The 17,118-nt window shown below is 47.9% G+C and overlaps 1 protein-coding gene across 1 annotated transcript; it reads left to right on the top strand.

The window, feature by feature from the left end:
• Positions 1–7,951: 7,951 nt before the first annotated feature.
• On the top strand, positions 7,952–16,894 carry ZNF3 (zinc finger protein 3). Its single transcript, XM_052635495.1, has 6 exons — positions 7,952–8,028; positions 9,266–9,394; positions 11,376–11,512; positions 12,504–12,595; positions 12,874–13,000; positions 14,690–16,894. The coding sequence occupies exons 3-6, from the start codon at positions 11,458–11,460 to the stop codon at positions 15,757–15,759; spliced, it is 1,344 nt and encodes a 447-aa protein (XP_052491455.1). The 5' UTR covers positions 7,952–8,028; positions 9,266–9,394; positions 11,376–11,457; the 3' UTR covers positions 15,760–16,894.
• The last annotated feature ends 224 nt before the right edge of the window (positions 16,895–17,118 follow it).

The raw sequence follows: 17,118 nt of genomic DNA, 5'->3' as shown, positions 1-17,118 counted from the left end.
GTGACCTCATGGATTATAGCCAACCAGGCTTCTCTGTCCATGGGATTTCCCAGGCAAGAATACTGGAGTGGGTTGCCATTTCCTTCTCCAAGTCATCTTCCCAACCCAGGGATTGAACCTGGGTCTTCTGCATTGCAGGCAGATTCTTTACCATCTGAAGCACAAGTGAAGCCCAGAGAACAGGTAGAGACCTCGATCTTGACCATATGAAGTGTACTGGTGCCCAGAACCAGCAGATCCCCGGAGATGTTTTTTGATGATAAGGGTGACTTCTGTTAATTAAGCAATCCCTCTTAAAGCGCTCCTAACCACTGTTTTTAGTTTTATAGTTATCTGAACAATGTTTTGAAAGCATTTGAAACAACAAAAAGACAGGAATTCTGTAAAGATTGAAATAGCAATGCAAACTAGCAAATTTAACAGCAGAATAACCTTTCCGCCCCCGCCCCCAGCCTTCAGTCCAGCTAAGAAGCCTTATACTCCAGAGCAACTGCCTACTATTTAAAAGAGGTATATATTTCTGACCTCATTTTTCCTAAGAGTCAATCAATCATGTCCAACTCTTTGAGACACCATGGACTATAGCCTGCCAGGCTCCTCTGTTCACGTAATTCTTTAGGCAAGAATACTGGAGTGGATTGCCATTTCTTTCTCCAAGGGATATTCCCAACCCAGGGATCAAACCTGGGTCTCCCGCATTGCAGGCAGAGTCTTTACCATCTGAGCCACAAGGAAAGCCCAGAGAACAGGTAGGGACCTGTGTCTTGACCCTGCGGAGCCTACTGGTGCCCAGAACCAGCAGATCCCAGGAGATTTTTTGTGATAAGGGTGACTTCTGTGAATTAAGCAATCGCTCCTAAATGGAGCCTAGATGAGGAGAAGTTAAAAGGCCAGCAGCCCTCAGAGGAAGGGACCTGAGAAATCGTGCAGGGAGAGAGGTCTTCTGGCCAAAGGGAAGATAAGAAAGAGTCTCTCTCATTCTGATCCCCAGTGAGTGACAAATCTCCCAGTCAAGTGAGAGGGTTATGGAAGAACTTCACTTCTCTACACATGCCTCATTTAGGAAAAATGAGGTCAGAAATATGTATCTCTTTTAAATAGTAGGAAGCTACTCAGGAGTATAAGGCTTCTCAGATGGACTGAAGGCCGAAAAAAAAAAAGATCATACTGATGTTAAAGTTGCTAGTTTGCACTGCTATTTCAATCTTTACAGAATTCCTGTCTTTTTGTTGTTTCAAATGCTTTCGAAACATTTTTCAGATAACTATAAATCTAAAAACAGTGGTTATTGTGAAACTTAAAGATGACTTTGAAATTGAATCAGTTGCTTATACATGCTTTGGGAAAGTGCATGCTAACGAAGTAGGGTGAGGAGTAGGGACTCCCCTTGTGATCCATTGGTTGTGTCTCTGCACTCCCAATGCAGGGGGCCTGGGTTTGCTAGATCCTGCATGCCACAACTAAGACCCACAGCAGCGAAATAAACAAAAAGAGGCAAGCAGCCTCCCCAAGAGAGCAGCTTATCACAAGCTTGCCTTTTTTTTTTAAAGAGCCTCCCTGATGGTCCAGTGGTTAAGAATCTGCCTTGCAATGCAAGGGACATTGGTTCGGTCCCTGATCCAGGAAGATCTCACATGCTGCAGAGCAACTAAGCCATGGCTACTGAGTCAGTGTGCTGCAACCACTGACACTAGACACGCACACCTAGAGCCTGTGTAAGAGAGCCCACTGCAGTGAGAAGCTGCGCACTGCAGTGGAGAGTAGCCCCTACTGGCAGCAACTCAGTTCAGTTCAGTTCAGTCACTCAGTTGTGTCCGACTCTTTGCGACCCCATGAATCGCAGCACACCAGGCCTCCCTGTCCATCACCAACTCCCGGAATTCACTCAGACTCACGTCCCTCGAGTCAGTGATGCCATCCAGCCATCTCATCCTCGATCGTCCCCTTCTCCTCCTGCCCCCAATCCCTCCCAACATCAGAGTCTTTTCCAATGAGTCAGCTCTTCGCATGAGGTGGCCAAAGTACTGGAGCTTCAGCTTTAGCATCATTCCTTCCAAAGAAATCCCAGGGCTGATCTCCTTTAGAATGGACTGGTTGGATCTCCTTGCAGTCCAAGGGACTCTCAAGAGTCTTCTCCAACACCACAGTTCAAAAGCATCAGTTCTTTGGTGCTCAGCTTTCTTCACAGTCCAATTCTCACATCCATATATGACTACTGGAAAAACCATAGCCTTGACTAGACAGACCTTTGTTGGCAAAGTAATGTCTCTGCTTTTTAATATGCTATCTAGGTTGGTCATAACTTTCCTTCCAAGGAGTAAGTGTCTTTTAATTTCATGGCTGCAATCACTAGAGAAAGCCCAAGTGCAGCAACAAATATCCACCATGACCAAAAAATTAAATAAATAAATCTTTGTTAAAAAAAATTTTTTTAAGTGCATTGTATTAGAGAAAAAAAAATAAAACACCTCAAAACCTCAGGGTACAGCAAACATCCCATGGTTCTTTTTTCTCCCAACAAAACTAAACATAATGTATTATTTAGTTGTTTTGTTAACTTTTCCTTCCACAGAGTGGAGGTGACTGGGCTGGCTGGAAAGACAGCAGAGGGTCTGCTCAGAGAGCCTGCAAAGAAGAGATTCTGAGGGACAGCTTGGGGACCACAGTTAATATTGTATTGCATATATGAAAGCTACTAAGAGTACATCTTAAAAGTTCTCATCACAAGAAAAAGTAACTACAGATGGTGATGGATGTCACACTTCAGTAACTGTGACTACTCCTTTTCTCCAATTATCCCTTATTTCCAGACCTTCTGTTCAGAGGAGTCAGGTGTGAGCAACGAGGCATTTTTAAAAACTGACAAAGACCCATAACGCCCTCCACCTTGGCACATGTCTTTGTTCCCTATTCTTGCTATAATAAATGACCACAGACTTTATGACTTAAAACATCACACACTTATTCTGGCGGTCAGAAGTCTGAAATAGTTTCCACTGATCTGATACCAAAGTGTCTGTAGGGCCACATTCCTTCTAGGGGAGAATCCCTTTTGATGTCTTTTCCAGGTTCTAGAACTGCATTCCTTGCATTTCTTGTTTCATGGCCTCTTCCTCAGCTTCAAATCCAGTATTTTAGCGGTATCTTCAAACGTCTCTCTTCGTCTCGTTACCGCTTGGCCCTCTACGGTACTCTCTCTGCCTCCCTCTTATAAGGACACTTGGGATGACCTTCAGGGCCCACTGGGATAATCTCCCCATCTGAAGATTCTTAATCATATCTGCGAAACCCCTTTTGCCATATTCACAGGTGCTAAGCATTAGGACCCAGAAATCTTGGGGGCCACTGTTCAGCCTGCCACAGCATGTATGAGCCACTGGAGGGGAGCTGGAGAGAGCAGCGTCCTCAATCAAGTGACCAGGAACCACATCAACCCAACAAGGGATCTTGATGGCTGGGCCAGAATGAAGCTGGAATTCCCTAGGCTTCCTTTTGACTGGGCTGCACTCAGAGAGTCTGCTGGCCAGGGTAGCCTGGGGTAGTCATTAAGGGAAAGAAAAGAAGTGTCAGGCCAACAAATGCTCAGGGCAGAAACTTTAATTTTTCAAAATAAGTCTAGAGAGCTCTCCATCCCTTCCATCCTGATCATTACCCAAGAGAAGGCTGACCAAGGGGCGATGGCCACAGTCAGTGGCCAGGCTGCTTACTAAGCTAAGCTGCGTGGACCAGCAGGAGGTGAACCGAAGCCAGGCATTTAGGGTGCACTCTGACCCTGAGGGCCCCATCGATCCATGACTTAGCTTCAGGTGGTTTCCCCCGAGGCGGTAGCTGCCACTTTTTCATGTAAAACCGTTCTTGAGCCAGGCTGACTATACTTTTAAATATATCATTTCTATTTGACTAGTGAGGCCGTTTAGGCTCTTCCTGTCTAGTTAACTCAGGTTCGAGTTGCATTACCCCAGCATGGGGGTTTCAGCAGGTGGCGCTGTTGCGGGGAGTGGCTGCTTCCCTCACAGTCCCAGCTCTGAGCTGGATCCCGCCTTCGGAGTCTGCGCACGGTCTGGGGCCCTTCATCACTCTCCTTCCCCTACTTCACACGAGTTAGTCTGAGTGAGCAAGAGTGCTCAGTCGTGTCTGACTCCTTGCGACCCCATAGGATGGTTAACTCACCAGGCTCCTCTGTCCATGGGATTTCCCAAGGCAAGAACACTGGAGTGGGTTGCCATTCCCCTCCTCCAGGGGGTCTACCCAACCCAGGAATTGAACCCTCATCTCCTGTGTCTCCTGCATTGCAGGCGGATTCTTTCACCACTGAGCCACCTGCGAGTGAGTCTGAAGAGGCTAAGTCACTTGTGTGATGAAGCACTGGATCTTGGCACTGACACCTCCCTAAGGCCAGGAACTTCCAATCACTGAGCAGGAGGCGCTCACAGCTGGGATGCCCCAGAGCCGCTGCTGCTGCGGGCTATGTGGTATAAAGGGGTGACCCAGAGGGATCAGCACTGAGGTATCGACCAAAAGACAAGGAGTAAGGGGCCTCTCTGATTTCAGGGGTGCAGAGAATGCGATCACCCTGCAAAAATCTTAGGGCATTGGGTAGAAAGGTGAATAAAGAAGCACAGAATTACACATCAATTTCCAATAACTGCTAAAAACTAACTGGGATGCCCTCCGCATTCAGCCTGGGGTTCAAGTGGATCCCCTAAGAATGCTCACACCCAGAGAGCTGGAATAGAGGACATCCAGATGTCCTGTCTGTCCCTCTCCATAGCTCCAAGCCTGCTTCCTCCCACTGTCCAGAATTCCCAAGTACTTAGAGGCCTGTCTCAGTCCTCTGGGGTCCTATATTGAGATGTTGGACAAGAGGGGCCAAGTGATGGGAAGAAACTGGCCTGGTGGCGATGGTCATCCAGAACCAGGGTGGAGTGGTGGTCCTTACTCCTGGGCTGGCGTTGGGGCTGGCAAAAGGGCTTGCCCTCAAAGCAGCAGCTTTTGCAGGCCAGCTCTTTCCACAGTGTGTCACTTCATAAAGGCAGCTCCCAGACAAATAAGCTAAGAATTTTTTCTGCATTCTGGGAGACAAGATGCCCTGGAGCAGTAAAGATGGGGCAGCTTCCTTGTTAATTGTTCCTTAGCAGGGACTTCCCTAGTGGTCCAGTGGCTAAGACTGAACACTCTCAACACAGGGGGCCCAGGTTCAACCCCTGGTCAAGAAACTAGATTCCACATGCCACAACTAAAGATCCCATATGCCCCATCTAAGACCTGGCACAGCCAAGTAAGTAAATAAATAAAAATAAAATATTAAAAAAAAAGAGAGAGAGAGAACTGGCTCTCTTTACACACTTTTTGAGAAGATTTCTGTTTTTACCCCCCACCCCCACCCTTCCACGCTAAACCAAGTCCTGACATCCTTCTCTGAAGACGGCTATTGTCTGATGTGAGACCCACATAAGGCCACCAGTACCCTTCCTTCTATTGACCTCTGATAAGGCTTACTATTTTTAAAATGAAATTAATATTTTTACTGCTTCATCAAGGACATTCTTAAGTGAAACCAGATTTTTTTTGAAACTGGATTTTTAAAAAAGCTATGAGCATATAGCAATGAAGAATATAACAGTTCAGTTTTGGGCCACTACCTGAATTTATGCTAAGGCGTTAGCAGTTTCACACTTTCATATCATTTCAAATGTCAATACCGTGAAAACAACAACAACAACAACAATCTGTCTTATGAAAACAGTTTTGACCTCGCAGACCACCTGGTCTCAGGGATCCACACAGGTTCACAGAACATTGTTTGAAAACTGCTCAAAAGCAGCTATTTCAATAATAAGATAATAGTACCAACATCACACAAGAAGATTAGAGATTTTAGGTGAAACAGATAAATTCATAGAAAGAACTTAACACACCCAATATGATTCAAGAAGAAATAAAAATATGAATAGTCTTATAGGAACTTCCCTGGCAGCCCAATGGTTAGGACTCTCAGCTTCCACGGCAAGGGGCACCGGTTCAATTCCTGGTTGAGGAACTAAGATCTTACATGCCGCCTGCTGTGGCCAAAAAAGAAAGAAAGAAAAAGGGGGGAAAATAGTCTTACAATCTTAAAAAATTCAATCAAGAATTTAAAAAGTCTTTCCATAAAGAAATTTTAGGCCCAGATGACTTCAAAGATTAATTCTTATGAAAGTCTCTTCTGAGATAGAGAACAAAACAGTTACAATTCTGCTCTAATCTGTTTGAAAAGCCACAGCTGCATCTTTAGGACAAATTGACAGTTTCATCATGTTTGCATCTGGCCATCCATTTCTTAACGGTCATTCTCTTGGCCCCGGGTGACAGGAGGGGACAGGGGAGGGCTGGAGAGGGGAGAGGGGCCTGAGCTCCAGCCAGATCAGGAGCCCCCTACTCAGAGCCAGAGCCGAGGCAGGCAAAAGAGCCTCTGGCAGCTGTGCTTACCAAGGCTTACGTTTTTTTACTCTATTTTTTTTTCTTTTCTTTTAGATAAAAGTTATATAGAAGTTTAAATGTTTTCTTCTCCACCTTGATGGACTACCTTGGGAATCCTCTCTGTGATTCAAGGCATTTCAGAGTCCACAGACTCAAGAAAAATTAATAGTAGGGCTTTTGAGAATTTGCTGGGAATTAACCAGATGGCTGGATTCTGGGGCAAACACCAAAAAAAGTGAACTGCAAATTGACTTCTAGGCTCCACAGTAATAGGTTTGATTGTGTCGAGGGTACTGGGAATCTAAGAGCTGTTTCCTGAGGACTGTCAGTAGGTGAGGGCTTCCCAGGTGGCCCTAGTGGTAAAGAACCTGCCTGTCGATGCAGGAGACATCAGAGACGCTGGTTCAATCCCTGGGTTGGGAAGATCCAACCTACTTCAGTATTCTTGCGTGGAGAATCACATGGATAGAGGAGCCTGGCAGGCTACAATTGCAAAGAGTCAGATGTCACTTAGCAACTGAGCACCACGACCATATTTCACTGGAATTGGTTAGATTACTGTCCTTAGACTGAAGTTGCCAGAGAGTAAGTTCGGTTGTGCTGCAGAGCTGAATGGGTGCGCTACAAATATTGAAGGCAGTGAAAATTGAGATCAAATGCGAGGCAGGGCCATAGGGGAATCAAGAAGATCACAAGATTTCATTTTGTTTATAATCTGAAGGATTTGATTCCGACACTTCCAGGATTCCTCCTGGAAGGGAATAAACGTGAGTGAACCACGAAGCATTGCCCCTCCTTCCCTCAAGCGTTTCACTTATTTCACACTTTCTTCTCAGAATACTGGCCTCACCAGTTTTCTTCGGATCTGGGTGGATCTGGATCGGTAACTTTCTCACGTCTTTTCTGCTCGCATCACTTGTACAGGTTTTTGTCCTCACATGAACTCTGATGGGCCAGAAGGTTTTCTTCAGATTTTAGTCATTTAAAGGAGGCACTTTTACATGAACTTGGTCTGTTTGGAAGCATAAGCATAAACTTCAAATATGGGTGAGTTTTCTATATCGAATCCTTCAGGCGTCCTCCTGTTGGCCGCGGGTCAGCTGGGGACTCGGATCGCTTGGACCCAGGGCGTTTGGCTTGGCCCTCGGCAGCCCCAGGGGAGACCACACGGGCACACAGCCGGCACCCACTGGGCTCCCTGCGCCCCGCCTTCCGCTCCCCAGCCGGGCAGGCGCGCCGCAGACCAGGTGCGCGGTGGCGCCCTCCCTGGCTGGCCAGCAGGGGGCGCGAAGGGCGGAGACCGCAGGCCCGCCGTGTCGCTTCAGCGCTGGGCCCCGCGCCCAGTCAGCAAACCACCGAGAGGCGAAGACCTCCCATTTTCCTAGAGGGAACAAGTGGACGTGGAGGGGGTACATCCAGGATGGTGGAGGGGGTGACTAAGGCCGACCCGGAAGCGAAACGGAGGGAACTTCCGTTCTTTGTTCTGTCCCCGGTGTGTGGGTCCGTGACAGTGTCCAACAGGGCCTGTTTGGTGTCCGGTCCCCTATATCTACCGTCCCTGCCCCCAGGGTGAGTCCGGCCGCCCCCAGGGCTCGAGGTGGGACGGAGGCAGTGATCGCCGGAGAAGGGGTGGTGTCCCTGCCGCCGCGGCCCGCGGGGTCCCCAGGACCACCTGGAGCAGGGTGCCGGGGGGGCGCCGGTGCCAACTCTGCTTTCCCCGGCACCCCGGTACCCCGCCCCTCACGGCCGGCCCTGCGTCGGGGGAGGAAAGGGGCTGTGGTTCTGGTTCTGCGACAGCGCCCGGCTCCAGCCTTTCAAAGTTCCAGTATGGCTCGAGAGGCATCCCTCTCTTTAAACGGCCGATGACAGCGACCCTAACTTGGTCCTTCCCGGAGACGTTTTCATATGATGTTAACAGTTATCCGCGCTCCCGGCGGGAGGGAGGGTTTAATCAGCTGAGACCGGACCAGAGAATGAGGGGTTCTAGGAAGCGCAGTTCTTGGCGTGGAGAATCCCAGGGACGGGAGAGCCTGGTGGGCTGCCGTCTCTGGGGTCGCACAGAGTCGGACACGACTGAAGCGACTTAGCAGCAGCAGCAGGAAGCGCAGTTAGAACCATTCAGATGACAGAAGAATCCCCCTGGCGCCCAGTAAATCGAGTCTTTTTCGGAGAGGTGTACAACTGGGTCCCATTTCAGCTGTATTAGGTCCCTGATTTGATTTCGCTTTTCAACTGGGATTGAACACAGACCGGGTGTTTCCTTTCTGAAACTCATGGAGAGGAGAAGCAGGACCCTGAACTTGAAATCTGTGGGGCACTTAGAGGAACTAAACCTATATATTATCCCCAAGAAGAGAAGTTGTGGAGAGTGGGCATCATCTGGTTTCACCTGTTTGTGGAAAGTCCTGCAGAAGGAGAAGGTTCTATCACACCGGACACTAGGACTCTGAGAGGTGAAAGTCCAAGGGGTAGATTTTTTTCCAGTTAAGCATCCAAAGCCCTTTCTAATGGCTTACCCGTACGGCAGTGGGAGAGACTCCCGGAAGTAGCTGAGAGTGTCTCGTAGCCAGTTAGCGGCCAGAACCTTAGGAACTTGAGAAGGTGTTTCTTGTCTTGGGTGGGAGGTTGACCTGGAGAACCGTGATTTCCTTCCAGTTCTAAAGGTGCAACACAAATACCAGCTGTGGTCTTAATCAGTATTTATTAGCATAGGTCCTTTGTCTTTTCCTCTTAACTCCGTACATCTAGATTAGAAGTGAAGTTTACATAAACATTTGAAATTCCTTTTTCTTTTTCTTTTCCTTAGTCCTACAGCACTGGTAACAACTAAAGTCTGAACTCCCAGGGATTTGAACAGAGGCTGCCAATTTCCCAATAATTGCTACTCTGGCCTTCTAGAGACTGACTCCAGAGAAGGAAGGAAAGAGTCCAGCAGGTAAAGCTTTCCATGACTTCTCACTGCCCGGTCATCTTTCCTAGTCCCCAGGAGCACTGCAGGGGGTCACACGGGCAGTGGAGCAGGGGAAGGGCCCTGCCTGGACCTGAAGCTCTAAGGCACAATGGAGGTTTTTCTTTCTGTGAGAAACATTGTTCAGTGATCCAGACACTGGGGACTTGTTCTCAACAGTATGCCTTTGAGCTCCAGCTTTGGTTAACCCAGCTGCGAGGAGGGAGTGCTTCTTCTTTCTCTGGAGTCTGAGCCTCTGACTTTCTAAGGAGAGTTTAGACTGAGTGGATTTATTGGGAGTGTCTGCTTATAACCAGTCCTGGAGATTGTTAAGTTGGGCAGTAGGAAGAATAAGATGGCTGACTCTGAGAAAAAGCCGAGGGCCCCAGCTAGGAGGGTGATGATAACAAGAGGGTGTGTCACCTTGATTGTCAGTGGGCCTGGCTCATGCCTGATGCATTGCTTTCCACCATATCCTGGCACTGTGATGGGCCTTCTATAGCCCCTCGCTGCCCAAAGACTAGAGTTCTCTAAACTCTGAGTGACTCTAGGGGGCCCTTCTCCTTGTATATCTTATGTGAATGCGACAGTCACTCTTGATTTTTCACTCCTTTCAGGAGTACCCTGCAATGTACTTGGCACTCAACAGATGTTTGTTATATGAGTAGATGAATAAAGAGAGGGAGGCGGCCAAAATCCAGGGGTTTTCCCTTAGGTTCTTGCCTAAGTGTCAGGCTGCTCTGGGGACTGCTGCACTCTTCTCAACCTGTTGATTCTTGAGGACAGACTTGTACTTGAGATTCAAATCTTAGTCTAGGTACTAATTTGACATTCACTGTTATTCACTGGAGCAACAGAGAACAGACCTCTTTTGATTGCCATGGCAACCAGGGAGCAGGGACCTTAGTAGGGATAAAAATGCAGCAATAAATGATATTCGGCTTTTTAAAAAGCATTGGTTCTTGCTTCAGGGACTTACATTCTGATCCAAGGAAATCTGTTATGAGAGAAGGGAGATTAAAAAGGCAGGCTGGCTGCTGCTTCTCCGGGCAAGGAGACACAGCAACTAGGACGAGTCTCCCAGAACCTGGTGAATATGTCCACCCACACCCTGTGATGAGACTATACAAGGACCACAGAAAGGGCCCAGATCTGTCAATAACATCCCACCATTGACTGAGACTAAAGACGGAGACCTGTCTCAGGGAGAAATGGAGGAAGAATTTATCTGTTTTTTTTTTCTGGCCATGCTGCATGGTTTACAGGATCTCTGTTCCCTGCCCAGGAATTGAACCTGGGCCACTGCAGTGAAAGCACTGAATCCTAACCACTGGACCACTGGGGAACTCCCGAATTTATTTTAATAGATCTGAGCTATCTCTCCTAGTTCTGTGAGACAGGGTTTGTAAAATGAGACAGAGAACTTCTGGAAGTTCTAGAAGTATTCTGTAAAATCTGTTATTTGGGGGCTATTTCTTGGCCCCTTTTCTTCTAAAGAGAGCATCTACATTTACTATAACAGCTAGAAATGTACCACAGTAAAAAAGATTTTTTTTTCTTTTTGGTAGAAGAAAAATGTTTATGAGGATTAAAAAAAAAATCTGTATACGTTAGTTTATCCATTATTCCAAGTATACTTAAAACTTGATACTTATACATTTTGCAGCCTGTAACACTCTTTTTTCACTGTCCTTCATTTGAGTAATTGCTTAGTATTTAACTTCATTAATGGCATCATTTGGCACCTGTGTTCTCCACTTTTGTTGTTAGAAATTCCACCCAGTGTGAGTTGGGGAGCCTAAAGTGGGATGTTGTCCAGGAACTTGGGCCTTTGACCCAAAAGACTGGTCCCAGTTACTGCATTTCCTCTTGCTGTTTTGGTACTAACTGAAATGCTAGTTCCCCTCTTTCTGTATGCAGGAGGGTTTTTAAAAAATTATCTTTGAACCTTGAACTTTTGCTTCTGCAGTGCTTCCACCTTCTCATAGAAAACCTGCTTCCTGCTGACTCTGAAAATAGGAGACCAGAGATCCGAGCTTCTAGCACGACCCATGGAAACTCAGGCTGATCGAGTATCTCAGGAACCTCAGGCTTTGCTTGAGAGCAGTAAGGAATTTATTCTTTTATTCACTTATTCAGCAGACGCCCATTGAAATCGCTCATTCACCAGGGGCTGGGCTAACTGCTGGAATCCTGACTGGAGAGAACATAGTCCTTGCCTTTCACTAACTCCCAGCCTAGTGGGGGATGCTGACTGAAGCCATTCATTAAGTACAGCTTGATAGGTTTTATAGCTGAGATATTTTTAAGGGCTGTGGGTTCCTCATGCAGCATTTAGAAAACTGTGACAGTCACCAAACTCCCATTTTCCAGGCGTTTTGTAACAGCCCTGGTTTGTGCTCTTCTGGAGCATGTGCTTAGGGGAGCTCTGGGGAGTTATTTTGCAGATCACAGGCAAAAAGGGTAGAAGGAAGAGGAAGGGCGTGAGAAGTATTTGTATTTTGTTCTCATAGACTGCCACTAACTTTGGAGCCAGTTTGCGTCCAAGGAAGTATTATTCCCATGCTTATCAGGAAAACGCATTTAAAAACATTTTTATCTGCATGATTCTGCAGAATCTAGTATCTCCAGAGAGTTAGTCTTTCAGGGACCAATATGTTAACTTAAGAATTACAGGAAAAGATACATAATCAAGCACAGAAATGGGAAACACTTACGGTGTGTAGATTTGATCTGGGGATCGAGAAAATAAGAATCGTGGGCATTATGATTTGCTTCAGAGTTCGAGTGAAGCCAGCTTTCCTCTGGGTAAGAAGTCCAAGAGATTGAGTTGAAATGTGGAGAACGATGGAAGAGACACTAACAGGATAGCTGGTGCCTCCTGGGACAGACCAGAGAGCCAGGGTCAGCAGGGCTGTGGGCGTCTCTGCTCAGGCCACGAGGCCCACGCTGGCCGTGAGCACCTCTTCCAGTGGCAGAGGGAGTGAACCTAGAGGTGTAGGAGTGGGGGCACTACGTGGGCCTGGACCCAGGAGTTTCCATAACAGGTGGAGCGGCTCAAGTGCAGAGCGGCTCTCACGGACCCTCTCGTCCTCAGCTCTTCCTTCCTCAAAAGGCCCCGCGTTTTCTGACAAGGGCGGTCTGGGGGATGAGATGCTGGCAGCTGCGCTCCTGAAGGCCAAGGCCCAGGTGAGCCGTGCTTTACCCTTCTTTCCCTTCCCGCTGTGCAGAAATCTCTTGTGCAACAACGTCCCGTTCTGTGCTTCCCCTGTCAGGACCGCGGGACTGCCCTGTGGAATCATGGACTCCACTTAGTCTCAGCCTCTCCTCTGTCTTCCTCCACCCTGACCGCCATTCCCACTTCCCAAATATTAGGAAGTGTTATTCAACCCCATCCCGAATTAGCTTTTGGCTCTACCAGCCTCATCCCTGAACCAGAAATTGCACACCAAAATGTGTCATTTCAGGAGCTGGTGACCTTTGAGGATGTGGCTGTGTACTTCATCCGGAAGGAGTGGAAGCGTTTGGAGCCTGCCCAGAGGGACCTCTACAGGGACGTGATGCTGGAGAATTACGGCAACGTGTTCTCGCTGGGTAGGAATGATGCTTCCTCAGTGAAACTCCCTTTTGGCCTTCCTTGGCTTCCTCCTTTGCTAGTAACAGTTGAGTCACTGAAAATCATTATCTAAGGACTGACTTCGTCTCAGAAAGTTCTGACAACAATGATAGTGACTCCCATTTGCAGTTTGTAGTTCCTTGAGAGTGTTTACAGATAGTCTTTCCTTCAGTTCTCACAATGTTGCAGCTGTTGAGGCAGCCAGAATTATCCTCATTTTATAGGTGAGGAAAGAGAGCTCAGAAGTCTTAAATGCTTTGCATACATTCATATTGCTAGCCCTGGCCTTTAAACTCTCAATCTGTTACTTTTTCTCATGTTATTCTTAGGACTTAACATTAATATATAACCTAGAGATTTTCTCAAAAGATTCACACATTGGGATCCCTGAACATGTGAGGCACTGCTCTGTGCCCAAGTGAAGATTCTGGAACTCTGTCAGGCTCTTTCCCTTCTCTGTTGGACTTCCTCTAGGGACCTGTTGCTTTGTGGATGGACCTTGGGTAACTGCTGCCCTTGTAGAAATTTCACCTTGTGTCAGGGAGCAGTTAGCTTCTTAACCTTTAAACCTGTGGACTGTTCCTTCCTTCCCCCTCACCCACTGTCAGGACGTTTTCCTGGGCAAGGCCAGGGTCTTCCCTGCTCCCACGTGAGGCCTCCCCCTGTGTGTCTTCTCTGTCCCCTACAGGTCCTGGGTCTGGGATTGAGCTCTGGGCCATTTGGTATGAACAGGATAAACCTTGTCCTGTCTTTCCCCATGAGCAGGATTCCCTTTTCTGAATTTTGACGTGATCTCTGGGCTGGAGTGAGAGGAATTGCTGAGGGGTCTGGATTGGAAGGGAACTGAGAGCAGAGAGGTCCTGAGAGACACCTGTTCGGGTGAGGGAGGAACAGCTCTTTCTGTCCCTAACGCTCACTGCCCTGCCTTGACTCCTTCAGTTACTGACAGACTAAACATGCTAACCATCTGGACCCCTTCCACTTGTCCTCTATGCCTGAAGTTCCCTTAGAAACCCTAGAGCGCTGACAATGGCAAAGTCAAACATAGAAACTGTTTACAAATCCGCTCAGTTAGCACAGTGTTCTAGGCCCAGGGCTGGAGGTGGACTGACCTTTGTCTCTTGCCTGTTCCCATGGACTTGGTGAAGGTGACACGACTGCAGACCAGAGTGTCCTGTTTCCCTGGGGCTGCAGGGCTGCACCCTTGTTGTGGCTTCCTGATCTGCTGCTGCTTCTCCCCACCCGGCTGTGTCTTCCTGTGGGAGACAGACTTGTCCGTGTTGTGTTTCTTGTACCCACTGCCCTTCATCCTCTCACTGGCCCGGCTGTCACCATCTCCCAGTTTATCTTGAGCCTCTGACCTCTAGGAGTTTGTCTCTTCATTAAACAGTTTGTCCTGCCTCTCCTATTTTTTGGTTCCCTACCTCTGCCTGATCCAGTTTTCTCTTCACTTCCAGCTTATTTCTCGATTTTCCTTCTTTTCTCCTTCCGTTTCTTTGGCCCAGTTCTCTTATTCTGCATCAGCTGCATACAGCCTGGGCAGGCCTTTTTGCACATTGATAAGTGGCATGTGCTTGTAGCCTGTGAACATGATGTGATGAGCCTGTCTCTGGTTTCGCCTTTTTTCCACAAGGAACAAGTGATATTTGTGTTCTGTATTGTGCCAGATGGTGAGACCAGAACTGAGCCTGATTCTGAAATTTCTGAAGATAGAGGATCACACGGGGTGCTGTTGGGAAGATTCCAGAAGGATATTTCTCAGGGTCTTAAGTTTGAAGAAGCCTATGAACAAGAAGTCAGTCTGAAGAGGCAGCTGGGGAGCTCCTCTGGAGAGAGACTGAATAGGAAGATGCAGGAGTTTGGTCAGGTGGCAGCTGAGGAGCAGCGAGCCCCCACAGGAGGGAGAAGTGAGAAGTGCGGCAATCTGAGGGACAGCTTCACGGTGGGCGCCAACCTCATTTCCCATCAGAGACTCCCTGTGGGGGACAGGCCCCATAAATGTGATGAATGTAGCAAGAGCTTTAATCGAACTTCAGACCTTATTCAGCATCAGAGAATCCACACCGGGGAGAAACCCTATGAATGTAGCGAGTGTGGGAAGGCCTTCAGCCAGAGCTCACACCTTATTCAGCATCAGAGGATCCACACTGGGGAGAAACCTTACGAGTGCAATGACTGCGGGAAGACCTTCAGCTGCAGCTCAGCTCTCATTCTCCACCGGAGGATCCACACGGGAGAGAAGCCCTATGAATGTAACGAGTGCGGGAAAACCTTCAGCTGGAGCTCCACCCTCACTCACCACCAGAGGATCCACACTGGAGAGAAACCATACGCTTGTAATGAATGTGGGAAAGCCTTCAGCAGGAGCTCCACCCTCATTCACCACCAGAGGATCCACACTGGAGAGAAGCCCTATGAATGTAACGAGTGTGGGAAGGCCTTCAGCCAGAGCTCACACCTCTATCAGCACCAGAGGATCCACACTGGAGAGAAGCCCTATGAATGTATGGAATGTGGAGGGAAGTTTACCTACAGCTCAGGCCTTATTCAGCATCAAAGAATCCACACTGGGGAGAATCCCTATGAATGTAGTGAGTGTGGGAAAGCCTTTAGGTACAGCTCCGCTCTGGTTCGCCACCAGAGAATTCACACTGGAGAGAAGCCTTTGAATGTAATGGGAGTGAGTAAAAGTTCCCTCCAAGTTACTGCTGAAGTAAATATCAGAGAATCTACGTGAAAGAGAGCCACACGCCGGTTTTCCTCACTTTCTGAGTCTCCAGAGCTCCTGCCTTACTACCTGAGTATGAACTTAGGATGTGTCCCTTCCAACTCCAGCCTTTCACCTTAGAGAACGGGACCTGTTGGGCAAATCATCCTGGCCCAGTGATTAGCAACCTAGTCATTTTTCCCAGGAATGATTCCAGCCTTGAAGAATTAGGCTGCCAGCAACAGACAGAGCGCTGGGAGCAGAGGAATCTCTGGGACCAGTCTCCTTCCATTTGGGAGGGGAGTTTGCACTAGATCATTTTTCTCACACCAGAAGAGCCTTTCCACAGTGGGGATGGAAGCACAGTAGGAATAAAACTCCAGGGGTTCCTCTAGTTGGAGTTGGCATAGTCAGCACAGAAGAAAGTGGAAAGAACGTTCTGGGTTGCGTTTCGTGCTAGAAAGGGGAAATGGAGGCTGCATTTCAAAGCCACTGCTTCTAATCCAGCTTTAAATTTTGATGAGGAATTTCTTCCTTTTGATAAGGAATGTGCTATTTTGTTTCCTGACTTCATTAGTTACGGAGATCTGGTGCTGAGGGATTTGTTATTTCGTTGGGCAGGTGTGGGGGAACACCGAGAGGTTTTCTGTAGTGACCGTGTATCCTCCAAGGCTCTGGGAGCAGCAAGACCAAACCTCCACGCGTTTGGTGGAGAACTCGCTCATCCCTTTTATGACAGGACCAGTTGCAAAGCCCAGCTCCTCCTCGAGCATAACCTGAGGGGAAGGATCCAAAGCCTTTAGCACTGGCCTCCATTTTCCTTCCCTCCTCTCCTCCTCTTCCTCCGGCCACTCCTGTGATGGAAAGTGATTTAAGCTAAACCCCTAGCTACCAAGGATGCTTTTAAGGAGCTCGCTCAGCCAGCTTGCCCTGCTTTCTGAGACCTATGACCTCTGGCCCCAGCCGCTAGACCTCTCCCGACCTCACCTCTGACTTCAGCAGCCAAGTGTGAATGCAGAGAGCAAAGCCCCAGGGAGGAAGCTCGGGCCTGAGCATAGCGGAGGGCTCCTTGCTGGGTTAGGATGGAGCTCCCCAAGTTTTCCCAGCAGAAGGGATGACCTTTCATTCTATTTTCCCAGTCCTGCTCATCTGTAGCATAAATGAAATGCACTATTAAACAGAATAGTTTTTCAGAAGGATGGCTTGAGTGTGTCTTTGTGCAGGGGCCAAATTTATTTCAGTTTAAGCAAACATTAGTGACTATGAATGGAATCTTTAAAAATTAATCTTTAAAACTTTTTACAAACGACCATTTATTTCTCCTCTAATCTCAAACCTGGAACCTCCCTCCCTTGACCCCAGCCTGTCCTCTGCACACGGCATACTTCA

The sequence above is a fragment of the Budorcas taxicolor genome, chromosome 2, assembly GCF_023091745.1.
Source record: "Budorcas taxicolor isolate Tak-1 chromosome 2, Takin1.1, whole genome shotgun sequence".
Classification (NCBI taxonomy): Eukaryota; Metazoa; Chordata; class Mammalia; order Artiodactyla; family Bovidae; genus Budorcas; species Budorcas taxicolor.
The sequence above is the reverse complement of the archived record's forward strand: the minus strand, read 5'-3'. Positions and strand labels throughout refer to the sequence as shown.

Coding starts and splice junctions, on each gene's coding strand:
- ZNF3 (XM_052635495.1), top strand. CDS start 11,458: ATGGAAACTCAGGCTGATCGAGTATCTCAGGAACCTCAGGCTTTGCTT. Junction 11,513..12,503: donor TCAGGCTTTGCTTGAGAGCA/GTAAGGAATTTA, acceptor TCTCGTCCTCAG/CTCTTCCTTCCTCAAAAGGC. Junction 12,596..12,873: donor TCCTGAAGGCCAAGGCCCAG/GTGAGCCGTGCT, acceptor GTGTCATTTCAG/GAGCTGGTGACCTTTGAGGA.